At 33.4% G+C, this 17,477-nt stretch overlaps 1 protein-coding gene across 1 annotated transcript in view; it reads right to left on the minus strand.

Annotated features, from left to right (window-relative positions):
• CSMD3 (CUB and Sushi multiple domains 3) overlaps positions 1-17,477 on the minus strand; it is a 577,112-nt gene that overhangs the window by 112,836 nt on the left and 446,799 nt on the right. The window contains exons 33-35 of the mRNA XM_030971761.1: positions 2,050-2,163; positions 1,156-1,251; positions 82-285 (exon numbers count right to left, since the gene is read on the minus strand). Coding sequence (XP_030827621.1) covers positions 82-285; positions 1,156-1,251; positions 2,050-2,163 — 414 coding nt within the window. The remainder of the gene's footprint in view (positions 1-81; positions 286-1,155; positions 1,252-2,049; positions 2,164-17,477) is intronic.

A 17,477-nucleotide genomic window follows, 5' to 3' on the forward strand; every position in this document is an offset into this window, starting at 1 on the left:
CAAACAATAAACATATTCAACAGGAGAATAGTCCGCACTTTAATCAGTAATTATTTCTATTAAAAAGCCTTAGGAACTCACCAATACATGTAGGGAGTGAATCATTCCATTGTGCCAATGCATTTGGTACTGTATCACATCTAATTGCTGTTGACCCATGGAGGATATAGCCTGGATTGCACTCAAAAAGAACCAGTGAACCAACTGCAAATTCATTTCCAATCCTTTTTCCAAATCTTGGTTCAGGCACAGAGCTACACTGTGTGGCACTTGTTCTTGGAACAGCTGTGAACATACAAACAATTGTGGATTCTTAATTTTCAGTTTGGTGAGAGAATACACATATTGAATCACAAATATTTAAAATGTCTAGAAGAAACTTTCAGCTATTTCCCAGCTGAGAACATTTCCATAATCCCCAAATGAATCTTCACAATAGAGATTGCTCACTTTTGATGTCTGAGTTACTATTTAGGAGAGCATAGCACTGATATCCTTGCCAAGATTGGAAGTAATGCATAAAATCCACATGGAAACCTATCTAAAATGACACTTATAAGAAATACTACCATGAGATACTTAACTAATACAGGGTTTCAAAATAACACTTTGTGTCAGATATTTACATTTATTCATGTGGATTTCTAAATGTGTGTTCTGACTGTCAGATGAGGATTTATATGTAGTGAAAGAGTGAATTGCAGTTGCAAGTGTTGGTATATAAAATTTCCCACTTGACCCATAAAAAGGCAAATAATGTAAACCAAGAAAAATATCTTAATAACAGTAAGATCATTTTTAATCCACAGGTAATAACATTTACAGCTATTCATATTTAAATTTGGAGATAAACCAGTTAGAGCATCCAGATGGATCTAACATTTGTCAATTAGATTAGCAAACAAAACCAGCAGTTTTGTGTAACTGTCTTCTTAAATTTGGAACTCCTCTTATGTTTCTTAAGTATTTGATCTCAGCTTTAAAATACAGATAAAAGAATAGTTTCAAGCATTTTTCAAAACATGTAGAAATAGTGACCATTTTCTATTGTTAAAAGGCTATTAGTTTCCTCTTCATTCTCAGTCTGTTCCTCTCTGATGATTTACAAACTATGATAAACAGAATAAATGTACACATCTCCCTAGGTTGTCTCACCTTGGTAAACAAAATGAAATCCTTTAGCTGTTACTGGTCCAACTGAGGTAAATCTGACTGTGATCTGGTTCCCCGAGCTCAATGGAAGGGATTCGCCTACTCAAACAATGAAATTACAAAGTTATCAGCCACTTTTTATCAAAGAAAACACCTGTCAACATCTTTGCAGATAGAAATAATACTCTCCAAACCCTGTTCTGCTTCAGTAAACTTTACAAGATATATGCAGTTTTAATATTTTATGTTGACAGTATTATGTCATTCTAGGAAAGGGGAGTTAAAACTCAGTTACTAAGAATCTTTGTTGCTTTTTTCCTTTACCAAAACCAAACAAAGAACCCCCCTCAAAAAAAAAATCCAAACCAATGAACCAATGAGAACAAAAACAACAATAAGTACCCACACCACAACAGACCCCCAAAAAATAACACAGAAAACCTAAACCAAAATGGAAACAAACAAACAAGCAAACAAACAAAAAAAAAGAAAAAAACCCCCAAGCCTCCAACCCCTTTAAATAGACTCAACATGTAACTAATCTATTTAATTTTACTTTGGTACGAATATGCCTTGCTTTCCCTTTAAAATATGTACTACCTATTTCAGAGAAAGCCATAAAGGTACAGAGTAAGGAGTCCTAAATACCCAAAATATTAGATAAATATCAAAATTTTTAAAAAGGCAAAAAAGATCAATTTTACTTCATTTCATTCATCAATGCAAAGATTTTGAAGTGTTTAGTTCAAAATGTGGATTTCATATATTTGCTTGAGATGAATTTAAGCAAATTCGACAATCCTTTTTCTCTTTTTTTTTTTTTTGGACTACATTTTCTTTCTAGATTCATTTTAAAAAAGTAAATAACAATATACTGAGAGTTCTATTAAATGATACCTGAATGAGATCCTGAGAGAGAGGATAACAAAGATGACTGAAGAGCTGGGCCATCATATACTTCAACAACATCATGGAGTGATGTCTGGAAAAACACAAACTGGCCAAAAACAACTGGCCAAATAGAAAGCAAAAGAAGGAAGAGGCACCAGTAGCCAAGACAAAAAAAAACAAAAAAAAAAAACCCCAAAAAAAAACCCAAAAAAAAAACCACACACACACAAAAAAAAACCCAAACACACAAAAAAAACCACCAAAACCAAAAAAAAAAACAAAAAAAAAAAAAAAAAAAAAAAAAACAGAGCCAAACACACAGAATAGAATAAGAAAGGGGGAAAAAAAGAGAGAGAACAAAATATATATTAATGTATGGTTTTAAAAACAACTACATCACCTGTCCTGGTGCCGAATGTAGGTTATTTTTCACACCATTAAAAGTACAGTAAAAGGATGAAAGTGCATCTAAAAGAGATAATGAAGGTACAGAAGCCATACATATACATATAATCATTAAAAGATTCTAATAACTATGGAACAAAACAATTTTACTGCTATTGAATTATTTCCTACTTTCAAATTTTGTGCCCTGCACCACACATCTGAGTTCTCAGTGCAATTTTCCCCTTTATAATTCCAAGCATATTATTATAGACTGTACTTTATTAATTCATTTTGTTGATAAACCTTTTATCAACATTACTTGTTGATAAAAGTAACTTTTACTTACCTTGGAATGTTTCCCTTTTTTTAAGAATAGTAACATTCCATATATCTTTACTTTTGTGAAAAATATGAGCAACTGATTGAAGGCAACAAACAATTTTTAGAATACATCTACTGAATAACAAAAATCTTTATTTTCAAAGTCATTCTAGTAGAGCAACTCAACACAAGGTTGCATAGCCCATTTCAATTAAAGGTGTTTTCCCTTTCAATACAAGTAATCAGTGAAAAAAAAAAGAAAAAGAAATTTTTGGGTTAGTTCTGACGCTAGTATTTAGAAAATATTTATATCCAATACTATAAGCAGTGGAGGGGAAAATGGCTTAGGAACTATACATGTATAAAGGCGGAAGCAGCCAGATATTTTTATGTACTGGAACATCTAAAAATAAATTGAAGCATTTCTTGTTCATTATCCAGTTTAGACATTTTGGAATAAATATTCCAATGTGTTCCTACTAGGTTCTATTTGTCTGTCAAAAGTTCTGCAGTACCTTCATTTGGTAGTTTTAGTTATAGAAGATGAAGCTCTCAACTCCATTTCTTTCAATTAATTATACACCCTTAAAGCTTTAAAAATTGTATATTAAAACTGAATTTCTTCAAACTGTTGACTTTTTTTTGACTGATTTTTTTAAGGGAGTTCCATGTTCCTTACACATGATCTTATCATATATTTGTTTCAGTTTTTAAAAGCCTCTTTTTGAAGGGAAAGACTGAATGGTATATTTATAAAAATTTGAAACAGAAGTTTTTCTGAGACACTTCCAAAGATTCTTGTCCATGTTTTAAGAGGAACTATAAGAGAGATGCTGAATTATCTTCATAATTTCTCCTTCAATTTCAAGAAAATTAATCATTGATGTTTTTAATAGTTCTGCTTATTTTCAAAATAATATTTGTCTGGATTCAATTCTTCTCTTGGTGTTGCTAAAGACAACAAACAAGCTTTTAATCCAGTTAATTTTTTTCTGTCACATTTTGACTTTTATCAAATCTTTTTTCATACTCAGTGAATTTCATTTTGCCATTGAGACAAGAAAAGTTCCTTGTGACTTCCACTGTTATTTCCCATTTTGAATTAAGTTTCAAACTATGTATAGAAAGTTCAGGCAAGAGCTAAGGCTCCTGAAACAAGTACACATAGCTGTTATCGAGCTGTATCCTGGGAAAACTATAAAAATTGACTTGTTAAGCTATATTTTTATTTTAATGGGTTACAAAATAAATAAATAAACTATTTATGCACAATTTCACCATATATGAGTAAAATTCCAGGTCTTTTTATATGTTTTGTAAGTATTTCAATATTCGTTTTGCCTCTAGTTTTATCCTGGGAACCCTTCGATCTAAAAGTATAACACTAAAGAAAGTGAACTAATACATGACCTAAAATCAGCCACTTTGGAATGAGAAAGGTCCATATATAATTGTTTGCAACTTTTTTTTTCATTATTATTTGTGCATTTCCTAATAAAATACAAACCAAAATATAGGAATATAACCAAAATTTTTCATTGACTTGAGATAAAATATATTTTAAAGATATTTGACATGGCTGAGACATCAAAAGAAGTGGCAAAGAGGAATTACTGCCAGAAAGGGGTTAACATGGAACAGCAGAAAGCTCAAGTAAGGGGTTTTGAGCCCTTTATGAGCGATTTACATGAGTCAAGCTGCTTTCTCAAATTAAGCAGGAATATGCTGCAGCCACTAGGGAAGAAATAATCTAGATCCTTCTCCTTCCTTTTTGTGTGCCAGAATACTTTTTATTTATTAAACTGTGAAACGTTGAAAGGTATAGTGACCGATACCTGACTACTTGACATAATGTCGTTAGAAAGGAAATTCAGATTATTAGAAAAAAAACCAGTTCATTATTCCTGTGTTTTCTGGTGCTCATTATTGTCTACTTCATTTGGTAGTGGTTTCATTTGGTGTTCATTCTTTTATTTTCTAGTGTTTAAAAAGAATTTTCTTAAAGTTAAATAACAACCAACATATTTGTAGCCAGTGCAAACCACCTTTTAAATTAGCAAATGTTGATAAAATATTATTTAAGTATTCAGTATAGACTGCCTTTGGGAAACAAATAATTGAAAACTATTATCCAGTTCAAATAAAGAACAAATCACTTCAATTGAAGAATTTGGGTATGATTTTTTTTCCCCTAATGATGGATGGATAAGCATTCTCTGAATAATGACTTAATCATCTGCTATCCCCTGTCAACTGAAAATCATCTGTGCAAAGACGTCCTTTTAGACTTTTGACATCTAAAGTTGAGCAAATTATTTCTGAATTTGTCCTCATCTTGGCATTCAATATTTTGTAGCATAACTATTTAAAAATAAAATACAATTTTCCCTGTGTTTTGTGGTTTAATATTTTACTTACACATTTAGTTGTCTTTTATTTTACAAGGTAAACAATGCAAGATTGTCAAAAAAACACTTTCTCTTGACATTTTGATAGTTAATGATTTATGCATTTCTTAAAAAAATAAATAAAATACATTTTAAGGGGTTTTTATACATTTCCATTTGTGTGATTTTTTTAAATTTGAAAATTCCAGGTAAACTGTAATGTTAATACAGCTAATAATTTAGGACAGTGAGGGAACCCATTAATTCAAATTATGTCAGCACAAGAAAACTCCCTTTTAAACAGGCAATAGCTGGATAAGCAGACTTTTCATGCCTCTAAATATCTAGATGTTTTTATGGCCTTCATCACTGTAACATCTGGACACTTTCAAAGAGTTTGGAAGGCATCTAAAAACAGATGGAATTGGCCAAAAATAGTTTGCTAGTTAAAAAATTCATCAAAGAAATTTTAGTTTCATCTTTAGAGTTAGAAATAAATATGTATAGAATTTACATCTGCCTGTTAAAAAAAATACTGGTATAATTTAGATAGTATTAGATTATGAACAGTATCCTCAGTATAATTCCTATCACAAAATTAGAAAACAACTGAGACTAGAAGCCTTTGCCAATGATCTAGTAGAGTCCTTTTGCAGACAGGATGGCCAGATCGCTCTGGTCCATGTATAATCAGGTTTTGAACTTCTATGGGGATGGAGAACCCACAACCTCTTTGAGCAACTTGACCCAGCATCCTGCCTCCCTTACAGTTTTTATCCCTTGCCTTGCCTTGTCTTGCCTTTCTTTCCCTTGGTTGATCAGTGCCAACTCTCTACTTTTAATCATCTTGATCATCTCCAATATTTGCAGAAGGTGACCAGGAATATTTGCTCTATCACCTTTGCAGGTAGAGAGGTGAGACCGACTGGCTTAATCCTTCTCCTTGCTTTTCCTGAAGATAGGAATGTTGTTGTCTTTTCCCAGCCCTTGGGAACCTCCCTCAGCTGTCACAACATGCCAAGGGCAACTGACCTCCCATGCACTCCATCCATGACAATGGAGAAAATCTATGCTTTAAATAAACAGGATTCAGGCATAACTCCAGGAAGCAGGAAACTACTGTGTGGTGTTTTCTCTCAATGAAAGAGACTCAGCAAGTCCTTACAGTTGATCATGTTGGTGTCATCAATCAAATGATCAACTGAGAGGAAAAACCTTGTGCCATTCTCAGAAGAAAGAGAGGAGTTCCTCACAAAATAGACACCTGCATTAAGATTTGACTACCCTAGTACGATGACAATCACTTTCAACCAGTTTTCTTTGTAGAAGTTACAGATTTTTTAAAATTTTTTGGGGGGAAGAGGAGGGGAGGAAAGAGTGAGGTTTTTCTCTTTTTTGGGGGCTTTTTTTGGGTTTTTTTGGTAAGAAATGGGACATTATTTGAATTTTTCACTTCTAGAATTTCCTTTGGATGCCACTTTCAAGACATCTCAAACCAGCCATGGAGTAGCCTTGAAAAAAATAAATGCATAAATTAATATCACAATATCTGCATCTAGAAATATTTTAAAGTTAAGGTGCATACATTGTTCATATGAAGTAGCTCTGCAAGCCAAGAGTTTTGCATAACATAGCTTAATCATGGAAATTATATATAATAAATTCAGAGATGATCTGGTACAAAGGCTTATTATGACCCTTTGCTGTTTTAATCTATGACAAAAGCAGAAAAATTACTTTCACTATAATACTAAAAAAGTCAGTCTACCTTCTGTTGCAATTTATATCTACCTCTCCTACAGGAACATAGCCTTTCTCTTTAAATAGCTCCTTTCATTTAAGTATTTAGCTTTGTAACAAAGAGGAGATAAGAAAAAATGTATAAATTTTTACTTTGTATTTAGGATGAATCAGCAATACACTGTGATGCACTGAACTAGAAATACAAATGACAGACTGACTTGATATTTTAAAAGTAACTTATATTCATGTAGACACCAAATAAACAGACATTTAACCCCTTCTGCTGAGAAAAATATCCAGTAAAGCTGCAAGATAATTTGAGTGCTAGTTGGGCTTTTGGAAGAGAAGCAGTTCAATAATCTCTGAGAAGGTTTTTGGAGGAAAAGAGTGACACCCTAAAGAGATGATCTTAGAGAATTCATGGATAGGAGTACTGCTCTCAGTAAGGAAACCTAAACTGATTCTGACCAGCTCACATAAAAGAATTAGAAGATTTGGTCTTTTGCTGTTCAGTGTAATACTTCAGTTTGACATAACATCGACTACGTCTGAGTTAGCACTGCTACTGTAATTTCTAAATAAAAATAGTAGCAGAGGTTTCATTTTTAAAAAAAGTTTATCCTCTTACATTTCCAAACATTTGGTTGTCTGCCAGATACTGCTAATACATTCAGTCTAGTCTGAGTCTGTAACAGTGATCTTTAGTGACATCCATTGCATTTCTCTGTTATGGTTGGCACTTCTTATCATATGCTGTAACAGGAAAATTATTAATCGTTTGTGAATACAAAGTAGAGTCTCTGCTAATAGAATCTTGTTGTGCAAATCCTGATTCATTTCAAAACAACAGAATAAAACAGTTGTCTGGTGCTCCTTACCTTGGAAGAAGTAAAAATTAATTCCACCTGTATGAGCCTCTTGGGTGCACTACAGACTAGATGTCAAAATGAGGCTAGAGAGGGGTTTATGTGTAAACCATTGAAGGGGATATTCTTACTGGCATGAGTTATGGACAGAGAGGTGCTGAGTAACTGAGCAATGAAACTAAATGGACTTGATATATAATGTTACTAAACATAATCAGATATAAAAATAAAGAGAATAATTATATAACTGAAAAGTTGCTAAAGCTGCCAGCAGGTAAAAGGAAACCCCCCCCCCCCATATATATATATATATATATATATATATATATACACATTTTCTCTAGCAACTGATCTGTAGATAAGCTACAGAAACGTTACACAAGTTTCCCAGTGTAAAGAAGCATGACCATAGAAGACAAACCTACAAAAGTCCTCAAGTCCTCAAATATAACAAAATTCTATTTCAACATCATATGTGTAGCACATATTTACTGTTATTAGCAAATTATTATGAGTGATTAACATAAAAGTCATGGAGGTTTTCCAAACCACACAAAGATGTGCCAGTTAACTGTACTTGAATAGGGTGAATTAATTGGAATATATACTAGTTCTTCCCAATATTTGTGACTTACACTACTGTCTATTCCTTAATCTCTGTAGAGACTCTCCTTAAAGTCTGTGGAAAAAGCGTTTACTGAATTATCTGCTTTTCATTGGGAGTTATTGGTGTTCCTTTGGTAGTCTCAGCTGGAGATGGCAAATGGAATCCTGCATTTCCTGGCATGATATCCAGATTATTAGGAAGGAAAAGGCAGAATAAATAAGTCTCTCTGCAAACAAGGAAGAGGTAAGGAAGAACAAGAAAGAGTTCTGGTTCTTAAAGCTCACATGTGCCATTTTCCTCCCAAGGACTAAGGTGAAGAAAATAGCTGTTCCATTCTGTGATCTCAAAAAACCAGAGCCCACAGATCTAGACTGAGCTGCAAGCCATCCTCTGCTGTTCTTCCTTTGTTTCAATTCTACAAAGGAAGTGTTGAACAGAAGCATGATGATTTGTCCTCTCTCCTCTTACTGTATTCCTGCATTCTCGGACTCGGAGAAGAAGGAGATGGGATCTGCTGATTTCTCATGTTTGAGAAAAGGAAATATTTATCTGAATGTATAAAAAGACAATAAGAATAAATTTGGAGACAGAAAATGGGGTAGTTATTAACACTAGAAGCTCAGCATGATGAATGATAAACTTCACAGAAAAAAGCTTACATGCATATTTCCTCACAAATGAGCACAATTCCACATAAAATGTGAGATTTAGGACTTTTCCTGGAGCAGGAAGAGGACAGAACTCTCCTAATTAACACATTTCCTGCTTTCTTCTAAAATCAGCAGAGCTTATTACACTAAATAAACTATCATTCTCCTCTGGCTTCACACCTCTGCCTCCCTCTCTTCTCCCTTTGTGCAACTCTCATCCCTCTCTCCTGGCCTGAATCATCATGCATATATGTAAAGCACTTTCAGGATCGGCAACAACACAACAATAGAGGGAAAACAGTTTAAACAGTATTTTTAAAATTTATTGCTAGTTATATCGTGTTATTTACATTATTAATTACAGAGTATAGTATTTCCAATAATTTAAAAAATTACTATTGTGTACATCTGCTATCACAGAAACCTGAAGGAAGCATCAAACCACACAACTTTCTTTTCTCTATATTGATTTGTTTTGATTTTACTCAACAGAAATTCAAGCACCTGTTATTATAATTTAGTTAAAAAGGTGACATAGATTTATTTATCCTTGAGGACAAAAAAAAATGTACCTTATAATTTTATCTCCTTTAATACTGTTTGGATTTATTATTTTATATCTAAGATGTCGAATTTATCTCATTTTGCCTTACCTACCTAAAAAATAGATGTTTTTTTGCGCCTTATTATTCAGTATTTTTGCTGAGTGGAAGGAAATGTAACACCACATTTAAAAAGAAAAAGGCCTGTGTTCCTGTGTGTTCTGGTTTCAGCCAGGACAGGGTTACATTTTGCAGTAGCCAGGAGGGGCATAGCCAGGACAGGAGGTTTTTCTTTACTCCCTCATGTGATTGTCAGGGGTTGGGGGAAGGAAGGCTCTTTGAGGAGAAGGGGTTCCTTCAGATCCTGCAAGCCTGACAGAGAGAGCCATCTGGCACTGTCTATTATCATCTGGCTTCTTTTCCATCTGAATTGTTTCTTCTCTTATGCCCTCTGTCATTAATACTGTTTCTGTTACTGATCTTATTCTTCTCTCATTGCTGTTTACAGTAAATTGTTCTTATTTCAAACCATGATCTTTTCAGCCTCCAGTTCTTATCTCCAGCCACCCACAAGAGGAAGGGGGGATGGGGTAGCAAGTGGCAGTATGGTTTTAGTGGGAGCACTAAATTGGAGTAAATTTTCCAAATCACAGACACTGCAAAACTTGCTTGACCTACTATTTTCTTTTTTTTTTGAAAGAATGTCATTCTCAATGTCTTGCATGAAAAATATACCTCTCATATGTTGCCAATGTCATTTCTACACTAGGGAAAGAGGGTTGAAGTGATAATGCAGTTGAAGTAAAACAGTTTGACAAAAAAAAAAATACAGCTGGCCCTAGGCAGTAATTATATTTTATTTAATAGACTGAGAGTGAGTTAACAGACCTGGAGCACTGACTAGAGTGAGAATTAGAAATTTAATTTGAATAAAAGCTGCATAGAGAAAGCCTACTAATAAATAAGGTAGTATATTCTTTGATATAAAAGTACACTAGATTCAAAGTATCCTACTGAAACACTTCAGTGAAGGTGTGTAGACATTTTCCTACATTATGTCAGTCCTATATATAGTCTTTCTTAAAAACTAAAGTAGGTCTTTGGTCACTAGTAATGTTTTTTAATTAGGTATTTTTGTGGTATATAACACAACACACTTTAAATCTATGATAATGCTAATAGATCCATCTGTGATTAATGCTATAAACCTAAATAAAAGCAGAAGAACAAGAGATGTTTCACATCAACTCTACACAGGCTGTGTTTTCTGAGATTATTTTACCAAGGCAGTAGTCAAAGCTGCAGACCTAGCTGCTAATTTGAAACTAACTGTTTTGTACAATTTAAACTTCTGGCTTCAAATCTACTCTGAGTGGAAGAGCAAGGGAGACAAAATTATGTGTTCACTTCTCTGAAAGAATATTCTGTGAGAAATACAGTAGTGAGAAAAAAAAAGTATAATTAATGATATTATTTTTCTTCTTCTAAATAAAACACTGTTATGATGTGCAAGTACTCAGGATTCTCTGAAAGGAACAAGACAATTAGATGGAATGCTTTTCACTTAGGCCCAGTAATTGTAACCCAAAGAGTTTTTCTTGAGTCTCTTACAAAATAGTGCGTGAACAGGAAAAGCATCCAAGACTGTACAGCTAACAATTCTGAGACCAGTTGTGCACGTTGCATGATCCATCACTTCATTGGCCAATTTTATTGAGAAAAATGAGTGGAAGAGTTTAGACTGCAGACAGTAAGTAGGAGGCCATCGCTCTGCTACTACAAAAGTGTTCTGAACCACAGAAATGTGAAGATCTTGGTAATCTTGAACATGGGCAGCATTTTCCAATCCTGCTTCATTGTGTTCTTACACAATTGCCTACATGCTTTGAGAAAACAAACCACAATCACACTTTCATAGCATCTGACCGTCTAAGTAAGATTTTCTGAAAAGAAAAAAACTGGTAGAAGTAAAACATCTGAATTTTGTCTATTGCTAATTTTTCTATTACAGTCTCTGAACTGAAGGAGAAAGGAAACACCTGCAATTTTTTGTTACTTTTCTGTAGATCTTAATAGTAGCCTGTATATACCAGAAGGGATACCCAAAGAGACTACAGATCTAGAAAAATTGGTTTTGCTGATGACTCTTGTGATGGCAAAAACAAATTCATTCATAAAACTATTATCTATATAAACAGAAATTACATGAAGTTCAAATTTATTGTATCTTTCAAAACCCCTCATTATAGTTCTGGGCAGGAGTGACTTTTTAATATAAGAAAATGATAAAAAAATGTAGTAAGGGACCATGAAATGCGCTAATGAGGTATTTAAGTAAGGTGGCCAAATTTGTAGGCTGGTCTTCCTTCGATAAATTTGTTTTTAAGTCTCTCTCTAATACTTAGGGAGACTAACCTCTTAAGTAATATACATAGTAGAAGTAATAAACAATTTAAACTGGAGTAACAATAGTAATAATAAGAAGAATACAAAAATAGAACACTATTATGCCAAAATAAAAAAGAACTTTATTAAGATAGGAGGTTTAATTCAAACAGTACTATTAATTATGCAATAAGGGTTCTAAATTTAATGGCAAAGTCACTTTGAAAAAGCTCTGTTTCTTCAGTCACCTCTCAGCTAATTTAGAGCTACTAATTAAGAGTACAACAGCTTTCTACATAAAATAATTATCTTTTATCATCCTACTGGTAAATGTTAATTTTTAGATCAGATGATTAATCTCTTCATTCATCTGAAACAAATTATCACTTCAGTTTACTGAATCATATGGATGAAATTAATATTTGAGTAATTATTTTTCTTTTCATTTGTAGGCAAACCCCAAAGAAGTCCCAGTGGAACACAAGGAAAAAAAAAAAAACAACCAAAGAGAGAAAACATGGAAATAATCCTTCATAGTCAAAATCATCAAAAATTATATAAAGGAAACCTGTGAAAGGAAAAAGCGAAAATGTTCCATCCATTTGATGGCAGTAAATATGAGAAACAGGACTTCATCAGTATGATCCTTAGAGTAAATAGAACCACTTATCAGTCGCCAGTCTGGCAACAGATGTGTTGCCAGTCTGCCTGCGTCTAACTGAAATGTGAAGTCAGAACCTAGGAAAGGTTTCAAGATCTAAATGAGAAACTTTTTTGTTTTACGAGAAAGCAAATCTTGCATAACAATCAGCTTGTCATTTCAGGATCTACAGTCCTTTATAAAAAATGGGAATGGGAGAAAGGAGGATGAGAAAAGGAGGAACAGATGGCTTGGAGACACAGAAGTTTGACTTGGTGATTCAATAATGAGAAACCTTACAAAACACAGGATTTTTAGAAGCCTGTTTCTTACTGTCTATTACTTCTAAATAGTGCAAGTGGGTGTTTACCATTACACGTATTTTAAGATGGTAGGTCTCTCCAGGCCTCAAGTATTGAAGCAAAAAGCAAAGTATTCCATCCAAAGTTACATTTAATACACACACTGTTAGGATGGAACTTGAAGTGTGATAGTCACAACAAGAGAACCACATTGCTCTGACATCATCCCAAACATTTACAAGACCTGGACAGATGTGGTACAGGTGCTTTATCAGACCAGTGCTCTTGCATGCTCTCACCCCATGTAACTAACAAAGTTGATGTTTGCCTTTTTCTTCTCATGCAACTCTTATATAATCAGTTCAAGCTGAGCAGGTCTCATTAGCCAAGTGTTAGTTTCAGAGAGGCTTTATCCATTCACAAAATATAGGTATATGTACGCGTATATGTATCAATACATACATATATACATATATATACACATATATATGTACACACTACTTTTCCTACTCTTCCCATTCCTTCTTTTGCTATTCATCCCTTGTAATCATCAAATTATCTGTTCCTCCTCCAGTTTCCTGCCTTATTGACATGCCCTAGGTTCTACCTCTCAGAAACAATAGGGCAGTCATTCTTCAGCTGTTTCCATGATGGCCTCCAAAACCAGAAATTCAACATTTTCATTAAGTAACAACTCAAAGTAATTTTGTCTCACCAAATAGCCATATTTTGACAGTGTTTCAATGACTTCCCAAAATGCAATTCAAGTTATAAACTCTTACAAAGAGATGGGATCACATTTGCCTCAAAATATGTGTAACTACCAACTTCCAAATTTGTTTATTTCCCTCTTTGAGAATTTATTCACATTTTGCTGAAATTTACTCATGGTATCAGAGCAGATGCAATTTATCTCTATCTAAAATTCAACTAGAAAATTTCTTATAAAATTGATATAAATAAACAACTGGATACAAACAGCAAGTGGCTAACACCCCCCTCCCCTTTTTTCAGTAAAACAGATTGTTCAGGGATTCTCTTTCTAAGCAAGTGGAATAATCAGCCAGTTCTGCAGTCAGGAATATCTATTGAAGAAACACAAAGGAAAATATAGTGGGGACTGCAAAGACCTTTTTTTTTTAAACAAAGGAAATTAAATAGAAATCACTGAGAGAAATCCAGTATCATTGAAATTTTGTATCTGTGTACCCAGTGGTGAACACAAATGTTTGAGTCAATACAAGTAATCTTGCTTGAGAAAGAATTGGCTTATATCCAAAGGAATATAATGAAGAGGAAGAGTAAGAAATATGGATTACAAGTATGTAAACAGGGCCTAACAGTGAACCACTTTATAAGCAGAAGATGTTTTGTAAAAGAAATTTTTGCAGTTCCTTGATCCTAGTCTGATCCTAATGAGCTCCTTCCCTGAAATATATCAGAATATTGGCCAGGGTCACACTAACTTGTCATGTATCTCTTTCCAGGTGTCTCTGGCTCTTACAGCCAACAAGTGAAAAATGTATCAGGGAGGAGGCATTTCTGCAGTTGTTCTGTTAGTATGATTTTCCTACTGATTTTTGGAGCTACAAAATAGGAAATGCAGTGGAGGGAGAGAAACATAGCAAAAACCCCAAACTGCTAAAACCAAAGAACTACAAAACCCAAGAGAAAGAAAGGCCTGGTCCCTACAACTGGCCAGGGTTGAAGACTGAGAAAACAGCTTTTTTACTCATGAAGAGAATAACAGTAAAAATTATGCCTTCATTATTAGTATAACTTTATGATAAGATGTCCTAACAAATGGAGATTCAAGATTTTGCTTATTGTCCTTCCAAAGTACTGAAATCTTGTCCTAAGAAGTAAACCAAATAGAAAACAGAATTGTTTCAGAATATATGTCACCATTCAGTCTCCTCCTTGGGACAGTAACACATGTTGAAAAGCTTTAAGCAATGATCGTAATGTAGTCTTTCATCCAATATTTGGAAAAACCAGAAACCCAGACTAATTTCAGCTATTTTAAAAACAGCCTTTTCTGTGAACAAGATTTGATGATTAAATATTTGGAGCAGCTGGAGTCATAATGCTTATAAAATAAATTTTAAAAAACTAATAAAAAAAACCAAAACAGAAAAAAAACAAGAAAAAGTCTTAGAAATCTTGCATCAATTCAATCACATTACAGTGAAATTATTTTACTTATTGGGGAACTGTACATTTCTTTGAAGACCACAGATGTAGTCTTATTCGACTTTGGGTTTAGGGCATTAAAAAGGAAGCTCTAGTGGTGCCATATGTTTATAGTCAAACTCAATAGCTTAAGCTATTTTGTCGTCTGTATTTAATTGGTCATTATTATATTCAAACACATCATTAATACTTGTGCCAAAACTAATAATTTTTATTAAAAAAATCTAAAAACAGCACTGAAAAAAGTGACTTCAGATCATATGAAGCAACTAAATTCTTTAAACTTCATTTCAAAAATACATTGAATAGTTTGAGGTCCTTTAAATGTCACCCTATGGTGACTTTTTTATTGGCATCTGCTCACTTGGCAAGCATGTTAAGCACTGAACCAATGAATGAAGTACTCCCCAGCTGTGAGTTTGAGTACATAAAACCATCTAGTTCTTCCTCTCAGAACCTAGGAGATTCATAGTTCAGTGGAAAGTGATGAAAAATTACCTTCTGGTACCTCTGTAATTTATATTGTTAGCATCTCAATGACACAACTTTGTCCTTGAATTAGAAAATCAAACCAGAAGTTAATAGTTATACAACTAATGCTCACCTCTCTTCCTCAAAAAAATCTTAGTCTGCAAGCTCCAGCTGTTCTATGGAAAGCCTGTAGCACATTAATCCATGTATACTTGAAATTATAATAAAAAAAACATATTCACTATCTATCAAGTATGTTTGATAGACAAAATTTTACCACTGGACTATTCCTATATAAAAAAAAAAGTAGTCAGTATTATTGTTCTGTGTTTGAAATACAATGAAAGATAAAAATATTTGGCACAACCTAGTTAAAAATAGCAAAATATTCTTTAAAGGAATAAATTCTTACATTAAAGGATAAATAATTTGAAAGTTCTTATATTTAACTTAAATTCTTGTGCTATAACTATTTTTTTACCAAATTATGAAAACATTCATATTTTAAATAGCAGTTTTAGGTACATATATTGTATATTCTGGAGAAGAGAATACCTAATACTCACTAAAGTTCCTCCCAAAACCTCAAATAAAATTATTTCCAGCATATAATTAATCCTGCCTTTCATTTTCCCTTTTCATAAATCCACTCAGTATTCATTCTGAAGATAGGCTAGAGGGCATGGCTTCCTGGACCTGTAGAAAAACTAACATAATGCAGCGCATCACCTCAAATGCTTCTTGTGTCCAACAACACTCTAAGAAGGAGAGATATTATTGTCAAATATACACTTAATAATAGGACATTATTAGACATTTTGTTCACCTCCACCATTAGGTTTAAAACATTTGAGGGCGAGGAATCACTAAGAATAACTTGAATTTGAATCAACTAATCCCTAGGCACTAAATGATTGCCCACGGAAATGCATCAGAAATTGCCAGCTTTACAACATATGCATAAGATAAAATCATGAAGTTCTGTGTGTGCAATGTGACTGCAGGATGGATGGAGATCACATATGCAATGTTCTCTAATTCATTTAACTCTTCATAGCTGCCAGAACAACATATGATAAAATAAGGCTGTGCTGTTTCTTTTAAATTACAAATAAATGATGTTCTTTCAAAAATTGCAGATAGATGTTTTAGATGGGTTGAATCACACCATGGAAATATGTATCTCTATTTGTTGATTAGAGCAAGGATCTGAATGGCTTAGACAAGACATCTATTTAATTAGGTGTATAACTAAAACTAGAGGAAATGTATTCCAGCATAGGATTCAATTACATGTATACACACCTATTTGCTTTGCCTGCAAGCCTAAATCTGCAGTGTTTAAGGGTAGCACTTGTAGACATTCACAGATTTAGATCATCCCCACTTGGATTATACAGATTAAAACACAAATCCTGTTGCTGTATCCAACTCCAAAAGTCCAGAATTTATATTTATGGATGAAGACTTCTTTTTTATTAAGATTTTCTTGTCCATTTAGCATGTAGAAGATAGACTTCTAAGCTTTTTATTTCTGGCTCAACACCAATACATTCTTTTCTTGCTAAATTGTGCAGAATACAATGAGTCAGATTCTACCAATTTTATTGTATTCATTATATAGCTATACAGTCTTCTTACTTTAAGGAAGAAATGAACCATGACTCCATATGGTTAATTTAATGCATTGTAAATTTCAGAAAAATTGTCCGTTTATCATATTTAATCAAAATAATAGTGGAAAATAAATTCACACTCAGTCATTCAATGCACATTGAATGAACATTGAGAATGTTTAATTTCTATTGTGGTAGGAGGGTGCATTAATTTATTTCAAGCACAAAGAACACAATCTACACATTTTTCTGGCCCTAATCAACCTGACTCCATGCTTAACCCTCTTCAATTCTCTTCATTAACTCTCAAAATTAAATTTGAAA

The sequence above is a fragment of the Camarhynchus parvulus genome, chromosome 2 (assembly GCF_901933205.1).
Source record: "Camarhynchus parvulus chromosome 2, STF_HiC, whole genome shotgun sequence".
NCBI lineage: Eukaryota > Metazoa > Chordata > Aves > Passeriformes > Thraupidae > Camarhynchus > Camarhynchus parvulus.